At 48.8% G+C, this 18218-nt stretch overlaps 1 protein-coding gene across 2 annotated transcripts in view; it reads right to left on the minus strand.

Annotated features, from left to right (window-relative positions):
- Window positions 1-18218, minus strand: part of SFTPB (surfactant protein B) — an 80913-nt gene that overhangs the window by 17757 nt on the left and 44938 nt on the right. Inside the window, exon 1 of one of the 2 annotated variants that reach the window (XM_069943876.1) lies at window positions 17958-18037. The exons of the other annotated variant lie outside the window; for it this stretch is intronic. Within the exon in view, the coding sequence (XP_069799977.1) occupies window positions 17958-17985 (28 nt within the window). The 5' untranslated portion in view covers window positions 17986-18037. Of the gene's footprint in view, window positions 1-17957; window positions 18038-18218 lie in introns of those variants that run through there. 2 annotated transcript variants of the gene reach the window in all.

An 18218-nucleotide genomic window follows, 5' to 3' on the forward strand; every position in this document is an offset into this window, starting at 1 on the left:
TGTAAAAATGCACCATATTAAGGTCTTGTTCACATCACGTTTTTATTCTTTTTGCTCCATGACCTCCATACCTTCCCATGATCTATTTGGGCAAATAACTCCTAAACAGGGGTGTTTCCCATGTGGAAACTGTGTGGCATGCCCTAATGTCTCTAGGATAGGGACATTTCAAACTGCTGACGGCACAAGACAGTATACTATTCGGGACTATGTGTCCTGTAATAGTACACATGTGGTGTATTATGCCACGTGTGGCTGCGGCAAAATATATGTGGGCCTAACTGCATGTGAATTAAAAGTGAGAATAAGAGAACATGTGAGGGGCATAGTGGCGGCCAAAAACATAGATGACATAGACTCTTTAAAAACTATCCCTCGGCACTTTAAACTTTTTCATGGAAGTGACCCAAAAAGTTTCCAAGTCAGGGGGATTGAAAAGGTCAAGGTCGGAATTAGAGGAGGCAATGTGAGGAAGATTTTGGCCCAGAAGGAGTGTCGCTGGATTACGGTGCTAGGTACAGTGGCCCCTTCTGGACTTAATGAAAATTGTAGCTTTGTTCCATTTTTGTGAATCCATATCTTTAAATTTTCTTTATGTGGTACTAATGTTTTTCCTTTTTCTCCATCTTCTTTTTACTATACTTCTCTCTATTTCTGTTATATAGGCTTTCTATCTATTTTAGGTTACGGGACCTCAAGAAACTGGAAACTGGGATAGTGTGTTATGGCCTTTCAGGATAACAATGAAAAAGGACATTATAAGATTTATTATAATTTATTGTAATGTAAGATTTAATTATGGGTTAATAAAAAAATATAGTATAAACAAATAATATATTATAAAATATATTAAATAAAAAATAAAAAATTCAGTATTAACACTTGATCACACATGCGTTTTTTATGCGGTTTTTGAGCGCCTAACTGTATACTGTGGTATTATACCGCCATTGACTTGTTTAGGCACTTTAATCACTTTTGAATGAATGCACTTGTCACTTTTTAATATTATCTCTTTACTCTTAATATTGTTATTTTTTTCACTTCTAAAAATTATGAGTCACAATTGATATTTTTACTAGGATATTAATTATATTGTAATTAATTTTTTGGCTTATTCATGATTATGTTGGATTAAGATTTGTAATTAGTAATGTTGTCTCTTTTCATTGTATCATGATTACTGTATATAATACTACCATCTACCTAGTCACCGCTGTCCCAGTAAGGTTAGAGTTAATGTGGGAGTGCATCGTGGATGGGTGAGCGCGCCCGGCCAGTCGTTGATGCAGCAGTCACTTCCGGGTGGCCTCAAATCTCCTAGTGCGCATGTCCGTGACGCTCCTTGCGTTGCGGCTGTACGTGCGTGGGGTGAGCTGCTGACCAGGAAGTGACGCGGCCTCGACTTTCGGTCCGGCGCGCCGACGAGTCCGGAAGCGATGTTAACTCATAGTGAGGCCCGGTATGTATATAAGGGAGACGGGGATTTAGGGGGCATGACTAGGGGCAAGGCAAATTACGGGGGTTACATAAAATGATAACCTTAATACACATCCCCACCATTATCTTAACTTACCCCTCCCACCATCACCTCCCTTTTACCTTGAAAGAAGACATGACACCTGCTAACGTTGGAATAATGGCCACAGCAGCCTTTTATTGAACAATAAATAACATGTCAAACATACCAACTATTTAAACCCCGATAACTCCCACCCAACCTACTAACATACCCATCAGGGAGGTCATGGATGGCCCAGCAGCAGTATGAAATATTGGTCCCCCTGTCGCACCGCGCCGACTCAGGGCTGGCAAATATGCCCCAATACTGCTTCCCAGAGAACAAATATTCCTCCGCCTAAGCGGTAAGCACCACCAACCATGCCCCATCTCCCTGCAACCTAAAGGAGAGGGGATTGCCACCTTCAAGATCTCACCTCCAACACCTCCTCACACAGTGCCATCCACGACCACCCCTCCGCAGCTGCCGCGACAATAATGCAACAATATCAGCCAACCACCCACCTACCAAGCAACAGGGCGGGCGGGCGGGCGCTTCAGGTCCGGGACAGAGGAGCTGGTAAGTAAGAAAACCCCTCCCCCTGCCTTTATACCTCATCCGTGCTCCCCTCCCCGACGCTATCCCCTGCCCCCCTATTGGCCTCTGCCCGCATCCCCACTCCCCCTGCTCCATCCCCTTTCCCCACAGCCTGACCACGCGTTGCCCTCATGCTCACCTCACCTAAGCCCTGTTAACCCCCTATTGCCCACCCCTTCATGTCCGGGCTGCAGCTATACTGCGCCCGCTTACGCCCTCCCTTGACTAGGGGCAAGGCAAATTACGGGGGTTACATAAAATGATAACCTTAATACACATCCCCACCATTATCTTAACTTACCCCTCCCACCATCACCTCCCTTTTACCTTGAAAGAAGACATGACACCTGCTAACGTTGGAATAATGGCCACAGCAGCCTTTTATTGAACAATAAATAACATGTCAAACATACCAACTATTTAAACCCTGATAACTCCCACCCAACCTACTAACATACCCATCAGGGAGGTCATGGATGGCCCAGCAGCAGTATGAAATATTGGTCCCCCTGTCGCACCGCGCCGACTCAGGGCTGGCAAATATGCCCCAATACTGCTTCCCAGAGAACAAATATTCCTCCGCCTAAGCGGTAAGCACCACCAACCATGCCCCATCTCCCTGCAACCTAAAGGAGAGGGGATTGCCACCTTCAAGATCTCACCTCCAACACCTCCTCACACAGTGCCATCCACGACCACCCCTCCGCAGCTGCCGCGACAATAATGCAACAATATCAGCCAACCACCCACCTACCAAGCAACAGGGCGGGCGGGCGGGCGCTTCAGGTCCGGGACAGAGGAGCTGGTAAGTAAGAAAACCCCTCCCCCTGCCTTTATACCTCATCCGTGCTCCCCTCCCCGACGCTATCCCCTGCCCCCCGATTGGCCTCTGCCCGCATCCCCACTCCCCCTGCTCCATCCCCTTTCCCCACAGCCTGACCACGCGTTGCCCTCATGCTCACCTCACCTAAGCCCTGTTAACCCCCTATTGCCCACCCCTTCATGTCCGGGCTGCAGCTATACTGCGCCCGCTTACGCCCTCCCTTGACTAGGGGCAAGGCAAATTACGGGGGTTACATAAAATGATAACCTTAATACACATCCCCACCATTATCTTAACTTACCCCTCCCACCATCACCTCCCTTTTACCTTGAAAGAAGACATGACACCTGCTAACGTTGGAATAATGGCCACAGCAGCCTTTTATTGAACAATAAATAACATGTCAAACATACCAACTATTTAAACCCTGATAACTCCCACCCAACCTACTAACATACCCATCAGGGAGGTCATGGATGGCCCAGCAGCAGTATGAAATATTGGTCCCCCTGTCGCACCGCGCCGACTCAGGGCTGGCAAATATGCCCCAATACTGCTTCCCAGAGAACAAATATTCCTCCGCCTAAGCGGTAAGCACCACCAACCATGCCCCATCTCCCTGCAACCTAAAGGAGAGGGGATTGCCACCTTCAAGATCTCACCTCCAACACCTCCTCACACAGTGCCATCCACGACCACCCCTCCGCCACTGCGAGCGAGCTCGACCCCTTGAACTCGCGAGTCCCGCCACACCTCAACGGCCTTCTCCAACCCATCCTGAATGTCACAAGACCACAGATCCATCCCCACCCCATTAAGGTGCACCCCATCACTGTCCATAAAACCTCTAGTAGGGATTTCCAACTCCCGATGACGGACCACAATGCCCCCATTGCGAGCCACAAAGCGAGACACCTCACGATTAACCCGCCCACGTGCCCGATTCAGCTTGTCAATCGAGCGCGCGTGCTTCCACACGAACCTTGCCACTATCTCGGACCATACCACAATCACGCCGGGGAACAACGACCAAAGACGCAACAGATCGCACTTAATGTCTCTTATCAGATCCCTAGAAGATCTGACGCCGAGGTCGTTGCCCCCGACGTGAAGGGCCAGAATATCAGGGGGCCTATCCAACCTGGAATAGTAGTGGACTTCTGGCAGAACTCCACTCCACAGCATGCCTCCTATTCCCATCCAGTGAACCTGAACCTCTGCCCGCGGGAAACCCAGTTGCCTTCCCTCCGCCCAGATGTCAGCACGGCACGCCCCCCTCCGAACAAACGAATGGCCGAGAATCCACACCAAGCATGCCGGGCCTAAAACAAAACACAAAACAACAACAGCATGAAAAACAACACCCCAGGAAAATCAACATGTTCAAAGCAAATCTAACCTAACATAGGACCGAAACCTAGCGGACTCCCACCGACCAATCTGGCGCACAACAGATTCCCCCAACCCCCAGCGAACTGCCTCTGTCGCCGCCCCAATCCGAAAGGAGTGGGAAGCGAACTCCCGTGCCGGAAGGCCCAGTCTCGCCAAGCACTTCCGGAACACAGACACAAACTGAAAGCGCGAGAGCGCTCTCCCATCCCTATGAATCAAGAAGGAACCCCCCGCACCCCTAGGTCGAACCGCACTGAACAACCGAACGCTCTCCACCGGGCACACCACCGAACCGGGAACAGCGTACAACAGCACCCTCCTCCCCCTGCCCGCCTGGTCCGTCTTGGAGCGCCGCAACAAACAGGACACATATCCCTGCCCCAGCACCACATCCGCCAGCTGCATCCCACCCAGGGCCGCACAAGACGAGCTGACCAACTCCCCGATCCTGAACGCCCCAAAGAACGCGAGCGAAAAGGCCACCCTAAATAAAAGGCGTTCGTAAACATCAAAACAAACACCATCCAAATCCCCCACCAATCGTCCCAAAACCTCAAAGGACACCGGCCGTCTCCCGTCCCTAGACACCCGCGACCGTCGATACCCCTTCACCGCCTGCCGGACTACAAACTCCTTAGTCCAATCACGCACCCCAAGCAACTTAAACCAATATGCCAACGCTGACAATCTCCGAACCATCCCCGCACCCGACACCCCGGCCCCAAACAAATCACCAATAAAACACAATAACAAGGGAACGAGCTCACCACGCACACCATCCACCCCCCACTGCCCACAGAAACTCAGCCATTCCTGCCACGCCACCGAACGACTCCACGTACTCCCCGATACGGCCTGCTGCATCAAACCAAACGCTGTCCGGATACCACCTCCCACAAACAGCTCGGAACGGGCTTCCCATGTTGCTCCGCCTCCGGGGCCAACAAACGGAACCGATCGAACTGCAAACGAGAAAGTGCATCGGCTATAGAATTAGCTGTCCCTGGCAGATGACACGCCAGCACCCACGCATTCAGTTCCAGCCCACGCAACACCAGGCGCCGCAGCAATCGCACCACCGGCGGGGAAGATGCCGTCAGACTGTTGACAGCCTGCACCACCGCCAAGTTGTCGCAACAAAAACGAACCCGCTTGTTCCGAAACCTGTCACCCCACACTTCAAGCGCAGCCACAATCGGGAACAGTTCTAACAGGGCCAGGTTACGTACCCATCCATTCTCCCGCCAACAATCCGGCCACTCCCCAGCAAACCATTCACCACTCAAGTACGCTCCGAACCCAACCGACCCAGACGCATCAGTGAACAGTTCCATATCCACAGTCCGAATCCACTCCTCCCTCCACACCGACCGGCCGTTAAAACACACCAGGAACTGCGCCCACACCTGCAAGTCTGCCCTGTGATCCGCCGTCAGCCGTATCCTATGCATCGGCGAACGCACCCCCGCCGTGGCCTGTGCTAGCCCTCGGCAAAAAATGCGCCCCATTGGCATAATGCGGCAAGCAAAGTTCAGCTTGCCCAGCAGCGATTGCAACTGTCGCAAGCGAACCTTGCGCAGTTCCAAGAAACAACCCACCAACTCCCGCAGCTCCACCAGTTTGTCGCCAGGAAGTCGGCACTCCATTGCCACCGAGTCTATCTCGATGCCCAAAAAACGGATGACCGTAGCCGGGCCCTCCGTCTTTTCCGGTGCCAACGGAATGCCAAACCTGCGGGCCACCTGCTCAACCGTATGCAACAGAAGGGAGCAACAAGTGGACTGCGCCGGACCAATGCACAGGAAGTCGTCCAGGTAATGCAACACCGACTGCAAACCCGACTCCCTGCGCACCACCCATTCCACAAAGGTGCTAAATGTCTCGAAATGTGAACAAGAGATTGAGCACCCCATAGGAAGGCAGCAGTCCACATAGTACGCCCCCTCCCAAACACACCCCAGCAAATGGAAACATTCAGGATGCACCGGCAAGAGCCGAAATGCAGCCTCAATGTCGGTTTTAGCCATTAGCGCCCCCGGCCCGCACCGACGCACCCATTCCACCGCCTTGTCAAACGACACGTATGAAACCGAGCAAACTTCTTGCTCAATCCCATCGTTAACGGACAACCCCGCCGGATACGACAAATGGTGAATTAACCGGAATTTATTAGGTTCCTTCTTGGGCACCAGCCCTAAAGGAGAAACCCGCAGGTGGGGCCACGGCGGGTCCGTAAACGGACCCGCCATCCGCCCCAGGGCCACCTCCTTGCCCAATTTTTCGCCCACCACGTCCGGACGCAACCGTGCGGACTTCAGATTTGGTGGGCGAAAAATCGGAGCCTCCCTCGAAAAGGGGATCCGAAATCCCCACTGGAAGCCGGTCACTAACAATTCCGCCGCCGCCCGATCAGGGTACTCATTTAGATACGGACGCATCGCCTCTAGGCTCACTGGCGTCCGACCCTTTACCGCCAGTCTCCCCACCACGTCCTCTCTGCTTCTTGAAGCATCGCGATTGGGGGTGGTTTCCCCCGCAAGTTCCGCACTCATGCTTGAACTTGCACGAGGAACCAAAACGACAGTGCCCGTCGTTATATTGCCAGCAACACCCTGGCCTCTGGCCGGCCGAGGTTCCGGTCGATGACGCCGAACCCCCGGCCCCAGACCGAAACGGCTGCGACGGAGCGCGCGCTGCTGTCATGAGCCGCATCCACAAGGCTATATCCTTATGGTCCCACCGCAGGGATGGGCGAACCGCCTTGCGCTGCCTGAACTGCTCGTCATACCGCAGCCATGCCGTGCCACCATAAACCCGATATGCTTCGCCTATCGAGTCAAGGTAGCAAAACAGGGCCGAGCAGCATTGAGGAGCCTTCTCCCCACTACACTAGCCAAAATGGCGAAAGCCTGAAGCCAGTTAGAAAAAGTGCGCGGTATCAGCCGATACCGCCGCTTCTCCTCCTCCTCCTTCTTGCTGTCATCAGGCTTTCCTTTGTCTAAATTAAATTTGTCGAGGGGAAGCAGGGAAAATATTTCCACGTACTCCCCCCGCCAAATCTTCTCCCGTACCTCCTGCTTGAGGTGGGCCCCCAGGGGCCCCTCAAAGCAAACGTACACCTCCCCACGCGCCGCGTCATCCAACCGCACCGAAACCTCCGAAGCCGTGACCCCCCCCGCGGTCGTTGCTCCGACTGCTTGCGCTCCCCCGGAGGCTCCCGCTGCCACTGGCACCCGCGCACCACCCGCCGCCCCGACCGCCGACGATAACGCAGGCGCAGCGCTACCCCCCACCCAGGCAGTAACCGGAGACCCTACATCCCCCCGGGCCCCCGCTCCCTGCGACCACATCTCACGCATACCAGCCAAAAACTGCGCAACTACCTCACCCATACCAACAAACTGACCCCCACCCCCAACAGACCCCTGAACCCCGGCTCCACTCGCACCCCCACCACTTACACCACACGCCACAGGTAAAAACGACATGGACCGTGACTCACCAGGCTGACTCTGGACGGACGCCGGAACAGCCGCGACAGAGGATGCTACGCGCCTCGGCGAATCGCTGACAACTTCGCCGTCTTCCAAGGCCTCGATGTCATCATCCGGTGACGAAGCCCTCTGGTCCTCACTGATGCCCCCGGCGCCAGGGGCCAGGCTCCCACCCTGCCCCTGCGCCTGCAACGAATTAGGGCTGCCGCTGAACATGGGGACGGTCGCTGGAGAAGCACTGCGGTAGGCCCCTTGCCGCCTGGACCGCCTGACCTCCCCCCGCACTGCTGCCGACCTCGCTGGCAGGGGTGCCACCCCCTGGGAAACCCCCTCAGGCTGGCGCCGGGCCCGGGTGCTCACCTTCGCCCCAGACTTCCTATGGGGCCTGTAGGAGGACTCGCTCCGTCCTCTGACTGCCCCCTGCACAAGCCGGTGGGAGGGGCCAGCCGCAACAGGTCCCGAATCAGCAGCCGGCACCGAGGAGGCAGAGGCTGCTGCACGTGCCTCTCTCCCCGCACCGGAACCCCTCCGCGCTCCGGGATTCCTCCCAGCAGCCCTGCCGGACCGGCGAGGAGAGGACCGGACAGCAGGAGCTGGAGGGTCCTGGACAGGGCTCCCTACGCGGCGGGAGCGGCGGGGCAATTCGGGGCTCAGCCGCTCCGGCGGGCGCCGGCGGCGTACGGGGGGGTGCGCACCCTGGGAGCTTGCCGCCCCCCCCGTTCCCCCTAGTACCTGCAAGAACTGCTCCTGCAGCCATTCCGCCCCATGGCGCGCCGCGGCCTCCCACAGGGAGGCAGAGAAAGCCTCTCGGTCCATCCTGTAGCAGGAGCAGCACGTCGCTTCAGGTCCGGGACAGAGGAGCTGGTAAGTAAGAAAACCCCTCCCCCTGCCTTTATACCTCATCCGTGCTCCCCTCCCCGACGCTATCCCCTGCCCCCCTATTGGCCTCTGCCCGCATCCCCACTCCCCCTGCTCCATCCCCTTTCCCCACAGCCTGACCACGCGTTGCCCTCATGCTCACCTCACCTAAGCCCTGTTAACCCCCTATTGCCCACCCCTTCATGTCCGGGCTGCAGCTATACTGCGCCCGCTTACGCCCTCCCTGTTCCCTGAGGAAGCCCGGTTGAGGCGAAACGTACGTAGGGACGGCTGTGACCCTCATAGTAAGAATGGGTGAGTGCTGATAAGACTAAGGGTTTGTGGTTTGTCTTTTTTACAATATTGCTTTAATAGTAGTTCACTTTATTTAATCCATGGTAACAAATATAGTGGCCCCTGTGAGGCACCCAGTATGTGTTAATCCATTCATTCTATGTTGTTTGTCAGTAATATATGGAATTGTACTAAGATTTGGTTGTTTTTAAATATACTTTTTTAAGTGTTTTTTATATTGTTCTTATCATGTTATTAACACAATCATGGTTATAAAATATTTTCTGTAATGATTCAGAACTTATGCCCATAATTTTATTGTGTATTCAAAAAAAATATGAGGGCACGGGTACAGGTAAGTATACTTTCGTTATTATGTTCTTGCCTGCCTGAGATTTGTCAGTTTAAAGGGGGACTCCGGATACGAAAAAACTTGTTTTCTATTAAAAATACATTAAAAGTTAAATATATGTGTCTATACAATGTATTACCATATCTGTACAGTTCTGCCACACTGGTAGCTGATAGAAATCCAGGAAGTGAAAAAAAATGGCCCCCTGTGCAAATCCACATTGTCTCCTGCTCCTTCTGCTATCCTCCCTTAGGAGACAAATATTCCATGCCTCTGTCTTACATTGTGTGTGTCTGCTGAGATCAGGCTGATGATGCAGACAGGGGCAGGGCGTGATGTCCCAGGAGGTTTGGCTGGATCCACCAATCCCCTGAGTGATTCACCATCTCTGACTGGCCAGAAGCAGGTGTTGCACTGATATCTCTAATTGTGCAGAAGTGTGCAGTGAAATTAGGGCTGTGTTCACACATGTTGGAGTATCATTGCAGTACTGCAGCGTATTCACAAAAATGATGCAGTAACACATGTAAATGATGCTAAACGGGGGGGGGGGGGGGGGGGGGGGGGCTCAACTTCAAAGATAACAGATGCCTGATCATAATATGTGCGTGAAAGTGAAAAGAAAAAAAAAATCAAAACGTTCTTTACTTTATTCCAATATTAGCGTTACAGGTAGAGAATACAGTGTGCTGTGTGGTGTTACAGGTAGAGAATACAGGGTGCTGTGTGGTGTTACAGGTAGATAATACAGCATGCTGTGTGGTGTTACAGGAAGAGAATACAACGTGCTGTATGGTATTATAGGTAGAGAGTACAGCGTGCTGTGTGGTGTTACAGGTAGAGAATACAGTGTGCTATGTGGTGTTACAGGTAGAGAATACAGTGTGCTGTGTGGTGTTACAGGAAGAGATTACAGCGTGCTGTGTGGTGTTACAGGTAGAGAATACAGTGTGCTGTGTGATGTTACAGGTAGAGAATACAGCGTGCTGTGTGGTGTTACAGGTAGAGAATACAGTGTGCTGTGTGGTGTTACAGGTAGAGAATACAGTGTGCTGTGTGGTGTTACAGGTAGAGAATACAGCGTGCTGTGTGGTGTTACAGGTAGAGAATACAGTGTGCTGTGTGGTGTTACAGGTAGAGAATACAGTGCTGTGTGGTGTTACAGGTAGAGAATACAGTGTGCTGTGTGGTGTTACAGGTAGAGAATACAGCACTGTGTGGTGTTACAGGAAGAGAATACAGTGTGCTGTGTGGTGTTACAGGTAGAGAATACAGTGTGCTGTGTGGTGTTACAGGTAGAGAATACAGCGTGCTGTGTGGTGTTACCGGTAGAGAATACAGTGCTGTGTGGTGTTACAGGTAGAGAATACAGTGTGCTGTGTGGTGTTACAGGTAGAGAATACAGTTCGCTGTGTGGTGTTACAGGTAGAGAATACAGCGTGCTGTGTGGTGTTACAGGTAGAGAATACAGTGCTGTGTGGTGTTACAGGTAGAGGATACAGTTCGCTGTGTGGTGTTACAGGTAGAGAATACAGTGCTGTGTGGTGTTACAGGTAGAGGATACAGTTCGCTGTGTGGTGTTACAGGTAGAGAATACAGCGTGCTGTGTGGTGTTACAGGAAGAGAATACAGCGTGCTGTGTGGTGTTACAGGTAGAGAATACAGCGTGCTGTGTGGTGTTACAGGTAGAGAATACAGTGTGCTGTGTGGTGTTACAGGTAGAGAATACAGGGTGCTGTGTGGTGTTACAGGTAGAGAATACAGCGCGATGTGTGATGTTACAGGTAGAGAATACAGCGTGCTATGTGGTGTTACAGGTAGAGAATACAGTTCACTGTGTGGTGTAACAGGTAGAGAATACAGCGTGCTGTGTGGTGTTACAGGTAGAGAATACAGCGTGCTGTGTGGTGTTACAGGTAGAGAATACAGTGTGCTGTGTGGTGTTACAGGTAGAGAATACAGTTCGCTGTGTGGTGTTACAGGTAGAGAATACAGTGTGCTGTGTGGTGTTACAGGTAGAGAATACAGCGTGCTGTGTGGTGTTACAGGGAGAGAATACAGTGTGCTGTGTGGTGTTACAGGTAGAGAATACAGTGTGCTGTGTGGTGTTACAGGTAGAGATTACAGTGTGCTGTGTGGTGTTACAGGAAGAGAATACAGTGTGCTGTGTGGTGTTACAGGTAGAGAATACAGTGTGCTGTGTGGTGTTACAGGTAGAGAATACAGCGTGCTGTGTGGTGTTACAGGTAGAGAATACAGCGTGCTGTGTGGTGTTACAGGGAGAGAATACAGTGTGCTGTGTGGTGTTACAGGTAGAGAATACAGTGTGCTGTGTGGTGTTCCAGGTAGAGAATACAGTGTGCTGTGTGGTGTTACAGGTAGAGAATACAGTGTGCTGTGTGGTGTTACAGGTAGAGAATAGAATGCAAATAATTCAGTAACACAATGAAACTGCAATGTGTGAACACAGCCTAAATGTTCTGCAGCAGCTTTGGGCGGGGAATGGGCAGGGTTGAGGACTGTGATGAACAGCTGAGGGAAAGCAATGCATTCTGAAACCTGTAGTCCTGTGTACAACTGATAAACCAGGAAGTGCAGAAACACAAAACAGAACAAAACCCCCCAAAACAAATGGATTTTTGGTAGTTTCAAAAATGGAATAGATGGGTAAGTAATGCTATATGCTTCTGCAGACGTTTCATTTTTTTAACCTCTACCTGGAGTCCCTTTAGTGGGACTTCTCCTTTCAAGATACTTATGTGGCATCCTATACTGTTTGCATAGAGTGACTGACAAGTTACCAGCAGTGAGCCAGCATTGCTGGTCACATACACAGCCCTGTACAAAGGTTTGGTTCTATCTGGTATATGTAGGGTGGGCCCCTAGAATTAAATTCCCTGGAGGGCCCAAGGTACCCCAGTCCGGCACTGAATGGAGTGATGGTTAAAGGGGTTGTCCAGTGAAAATCTTTTTCTTTTAAATCAACTGGTTTAAGAAAGTTATATAGATTTATCATTTACTTTTTATCATCTCCAGTCTTCCAGTACTTATCAGTTGCTGTATGTCCTGCAGGAAGTGGTATATTCTTTCCAATATGACACAGTGCTCTCTGCTGCCACCTCTGTCCATGTCAGGAACTGTCCAGATCAGGAGCAAATACCCATAGAAAACCTCTCTTGCTCTGGACAGTTCCTGACATGGACAGAGGTGGCAGCATGGGCTAACTAACTACAATGTGTAGGATCAGACTTACCGACACAAAGTCAAGCAATAGGAATGAGACTTAATAATACTGTATCCTTTTATACAACATTGATTAATAATACTGTGATGCTATGGTGCTAGTAACCATATCCATACAAAGAAAAAAATTACATATATATATATATATATATATATATATATAAATCAATTTTTTTTAACCATTTACTGTAGTAAAAGATCAACAGGAACCTCTTATTCTCCCACCTGATCTCTAGGTGAGGACATTGGTAAATGCAATTCTTCCATGTTGACACCAGGTGGCAGTGTGAATACACATGATGAACGCTGATAAAGTTTGAGCTTGAGTTTTACATCAGGGCTTCCCAAACTTTTTCTGCTGGGGTCTCACCAGTCACAGTCAAATAGCTAAAAAAAATATTTATCTATTATTTGTCTCCTGCAGCCAGCACAATATTAATATACGCCCAAAAGGGGTCAGTTATGGACGCGAATAGAGACATGTATTTGCACTTCGGTGAAATCGACTATGGGGCGCCTTATAAGTGAAGCCAGCCTCACAATTTCAGAAGCATTGGTTTAGACTATAAGATATCTAAAGAGCATGTACAGTGGTTGCTGAAGTTACAATTGCCTCAGGTTACAATATTTTCAACATACGGGGGTGAGAAAACATGTCCGCTTTCTTCCAGAAACAGCACCACTCCTGTCCTCAGTTTGGCTGTGGGGATTTTTCAGCTCAGTTACATTAAAGTAAATAGAGCTAAACTGTAATACCACACACAACCTGAGGACAGGGGTGGCGCTGTTTTTTGCAAGAAAGTAGATTATTTTTTTCTTATTCTGGATACCTCCATAATACAACATGTATAACTAAATATATAGAGCAACTCTGCTTAGGTGCTCCACTCTAGGCCATTGCCAAACACTTGTTTGCAGACTTCTAAATCAGGCATGTGTGATGTGAACATACCCTTAAAGGGTTTGCTCCTGTCATGTACACATCCGCAGAGGAGAACCTTTCTTCAAACTTTCCCAGACGCCTCCCTCCACCTGTAGTAGCGGCATCACCAGAGATCATTCACACACAAGATCCGTTTATTTAATCATTAATGGGGGCGGGGGAGATATAACTGTACATCAAAGGAGGAAACCTGCTACCCTATGCAGAGGAACGAGGCTGTCCAGGGATGCTCATTCCACTATTCCAAAACCACATCTCCCAACATGCCCGACAGCTACAGCCACTGGGAGCAGTAGTTTTAGTAGTTTTGCAACAACTAGAGAGCCTCAGGTTGCATCAAAGAGAAAAAAAAATGTTTTCAAATCAACTGGTGTCAGAAAGTTATATAGATTTGTAAATTACTTCTATTTAAAAATTGCCAGCCTTCCAGTACTTATCAGTTGCTGTATGTCCTGCAGGAAATGATGTATTCTTTCCAGTCAGACACAGTGCTCTCTGCTGCCACCTCTGTCCATGTCAGGAGCAAATACCCATAAAAAACCTCTCTTGCTCTGGACAGTTGAAGTGACAGGCTGCTCAGCCAATCACTGACCGAGATGGGAGAGTGCCCTGGTCAGTGATTGGCTGAGCGGCCTGTCACTTCAGAGACCGGCTCAGTAGGTCCAGCTGTGGCTGTGGGCAGAAGTGAGACGTACATTGGTGTTGGTGGACAGGTTAGTATAAACTATATTATTTAACATTTAAGGCAAGGGCTGCACTGTCACTAAATACACTAAATAAATAAATATATATATAATTATACATATATATATATATATATATATATATATATATATATATATAGATATGTATATACAGCCTTTGCTGCACAATTATTCATTATTGAGCCGTGTAGTAGGCTTAGTAAAGGCCCTATTCCACGGAACGATTATCATTCATAAACTCGTTTCAACCGCTTGTTAAGAATCACTAAATGATTTTTTTTAGCGATCAATAACACATAACACGCGTGGGAACGTGAACGATATATGTAGTGTAACGATTATTTTGCGGTCGTTACATGGTCATTTAAAACGTTCGCCGGGGTGATCATGACCATACCATACGACACACCTACTTTTTTTTAAACCTTTTTACAAACGACTGAAAGATTTCTAATTTTACGAAACAATTAGCGAATTATCTTTCAAAGACCAACGATTTTTTTCCGACATGCTGAAAAACAATTTTGAACGACAATATAACGATTTCGCCTTTGTCGTTCGCCCGTTTACACCAATTTCACGAAGAGATTATTGTCAACGAGCGGTCGTTGGAGCGAGTTTATGAACGATAATCGTTCCGTGGAATAGGGCCTTAAGCGAGCGTTGATCTAGCAGATGGGAACTTGCTTATAATAGGCATCAGTCCATGTAATACGACCTATAGACTACAACCTGCTGTAGACTGCATTCTCTCATCTGTACATAAATCCATAGTGGCACCATGTGGAATCTGGACATGGCGAGTGCTTTTAATGGGAGGTTGGGCCATATTTGTACTAAAAATCCCTATGGTCACTGTTATATACAGTCAGAGAACAGTAAAGAACCTGCTGCCCACCACACCTGGGGGCATCTATTATAAGTATAATGGCCCTGTATACTGGTGGGGCAACCAACATTTACTATAATTAAAAAGTTACACAGACAGGTATGGACTCAGGGCACAGTGGGGGGCATTGCACATAAGAGGGCTTTGTCTGCATTTTCCGTCAGTGGAGTGTCCCCTGCGGAACCTCTGGACAGGGTGGAGTTGCAGATGAGAAATGTTTGATAATGTGGCCCCAGCAGGGTTCCAGGGCCCAGTCACTCTACAAGGATTTGGAAGGGGAAACATGAGGACATGATTTTATAAGCTTCCACCCCAGGCAGCAGGTAGCAGAGGGGACATTGTTGGACAAGGTGGATGGTCTCCGATTACAGATAACCCACTGCCAGCATCGTAATTGTCATAATTGGCAGATGAACAGACTAGTCTAGTCCGGTGTGTATAGCAACCATGGGGGTATTTATCAAACATGGTGTAAAGTGAAACTGGCTCAGTTGCCCCTAGCAGCCAATCAGATTCCACCTTTCATTTTCAAAAGCGTCTGTGAGGAATGAAAAGTGGAATCTGATTGGTTCCTAGGGGCAACTGAGCCAGTTTCACTTTACACCATGTTTGATAAATCTCCCACCATATTTGCATTGGGCCGGGGCAGTGGTGGTACAGCAAGGTGGGCTTGGGTACACACGGCCACTTGTCACGGTGACCAGGAGTCGTGTTGGAAAACACCCCCAGATACACGAGAACTGCGCTTGGAAAAGGGGATAGCCTAAGTGTAGGTGCAGGTGCGGCGACTCAAAAATAGGACAGAGTCCAGCAGTTAACCAAGGAAATACTTTTTACTGTAAAATCTTCAGTGTGATACAAGTTAAGGCAAAACTCACACAGGTGAGACAGAAGGGGAAGATTAAGTAGGAATAGCTTGTAGGTAGAATAGGGACCATCTTGGGGGACCTTGTCCAGGCAATGTACTCTTCCCGGGTGAGTTTAGTAGACAGATAGAAGAGAGTGAAGAATACTCATACTCACCTATAGATAGGTTGCTATCTGACCATTTCCTGTCCAACCATTTCAGCGAGTGCCAGGTTGGATAATACGAGTCCCAGGTCTTACAACTGGGTGTAGCATACTTTACGAGGCTTCCCAGAAAAGCCATGCATGGTAAGCAAGATACTTCAGCAGTGCGCTATTTGTCTTGCTGGGGGTCAGTTCCCTGCTGTTGTAACTGCCCTGAGAATCCAGGAGACGGACCCAGGCGTGGACAAGGTTTACCTCAGAGGATGGCTACCTCTTCTGAGGGTTTAGCACCGCATACTAGAACGGATCTCTCCGTATCAGGATCTCTCTGGTGGCTGTATCTTAATCTGATAATCTGAACGATAATCGTCCCGTGGAATAGGGCCCTAACGCACCACCAACCACAATAGGACTGGCACTTATGTCCCTCCACACCTCAACTGACAAAATACCTCCCTATAGGAAAAAGTCTTCTTTTTACAGGGGTAACTGAGCTTTTCTGTGATATGTGGGAATACTGGGGACAGGAGAAAGATGAAGTGTAATAGATGGAAAAGTGAGGGAAAGACACCTGCACCTTTGATTGGACAGTCCAATAACACATGACAAATAAACTGTAAACTCATAACCTTCCTTCAGCTATGCTCCATAGAAAACAAATATATATATATATATATATATATATATATATATATATATATATATATATATATATATATTTATAAGAAAGAGTGACACCTAGTGGGGAAAAAAACATAACACCACCTTCATCCCCTTCTAGTGCAATACCTCACAGAGGCACTTTACCCAAGTGGAATGAAGCTTAGTGGACCACCCGTAATGGGACTCTACATATATAGAAGAGAAATGTGGCATCATTGGGATACAGTCATTTATACTCATCCTACATGCACCGTCTGATACTACCGATAAATCTCCCCCATTTTATAGGATAAATCTCTGCCAAATAAACCGATTTCCTTGTCTTGTCTCTGGTTATGTCTGCAGCCCAGGGGGTACGTACTATAGAGGCACCCCATGCTGCTACCATGGGGTCCCTGGAGAGAGCAGAAGCAAATGCTAGAATTAGAATCAGTGCATTGTTCAGCACTGAGCACATCACCTCCATTTACATTAGTCACTATCAGAGCCTTATACAGGCAGTACATACACATGGTAGGGGCACAGTGAAGCCCGGCACTCCACACAGCAGCTGTATTTGTTACAATTACATCTAGTGCCCTTTGTGATTGATTACCAATAATCAATAATTTACTCAGCCCCGACCCTAATAAGCCATATCACGCTTCATTTAGTGGCTGTAATCTATGGGATAATAACAATTTCCTGGATTTTTTTTAAAATTTATTTATTTTATTTTTTTTTAGATTTCCCCCTTCAAGTCCATGGAAGAAAGTGAAAACAAAAGTCCCCAACCACAATCTTCTGAGGAACTCTGATTAAGTAAACTGATAGCCCCCAGCAGTGAATAGGTTAATTGGCCCCATTAGAATCCATGGGAGAGGACTCTCAATAGGTCCTTGTGTCTTGGCCCATTGACTGATGACCATCTGACCTCTAGTCCTCCGCTGCCCAGCACATGAAAGACTAAATGCTAATGAAAAAGATAAAGAAGAAGGGAGGAAATTAGGAGTTAATTAATATAGACACTTCAGCCGGGCATCTGCAGGGGCCAGCACTGTATCATTACATAGACCTTACAGCTATAGCGCTCTATTACTAGTGGGAGCACAGCCTGGATACTAATACATAGATGAGGAAACAATGGACGGCATAGAACGGAAGCAAATGAAATTGAGAACTAGAGAGAAGGGCGACTAAAAGTGCTCTGGTACCTGGAACTGAAACTAGTGATGTCATCATGCCCCAATGATGTCAGCAGATTGACGGGCTAGGTGTGGAATGATCAGTGAGTGTAAGAAATCCACTTTAAATTTAACAATATCAAGTCTTCCAGTACTTATCAGCTGCTGTATGTCCTGCAGGAAGTGGTGTATTCTTTCCAGTCTGACACTATATGGAGCCTGAGTCACAATGGGAATAGCCAGCTATCCCTCCTGGGAAGAAAACCTGCTGCCGAGGGGTGCCTACCAGTG

Source organism: Dendropsophus ebraccatus, chromosome 1, assembly GCF_027789765.1.
Source record: "Dendropsophus ebraccatus isolate aDenEbr1 chromosome 1, aDenEbr1.pat, whole genome shotgun sequence".
NCBI classification, from domain to species: Eukaryota; Metazoa; Chordata; class Amphibia; order Anura; family Hylidae; genus Dendropsophus; species Dendropsophus ebraccatus.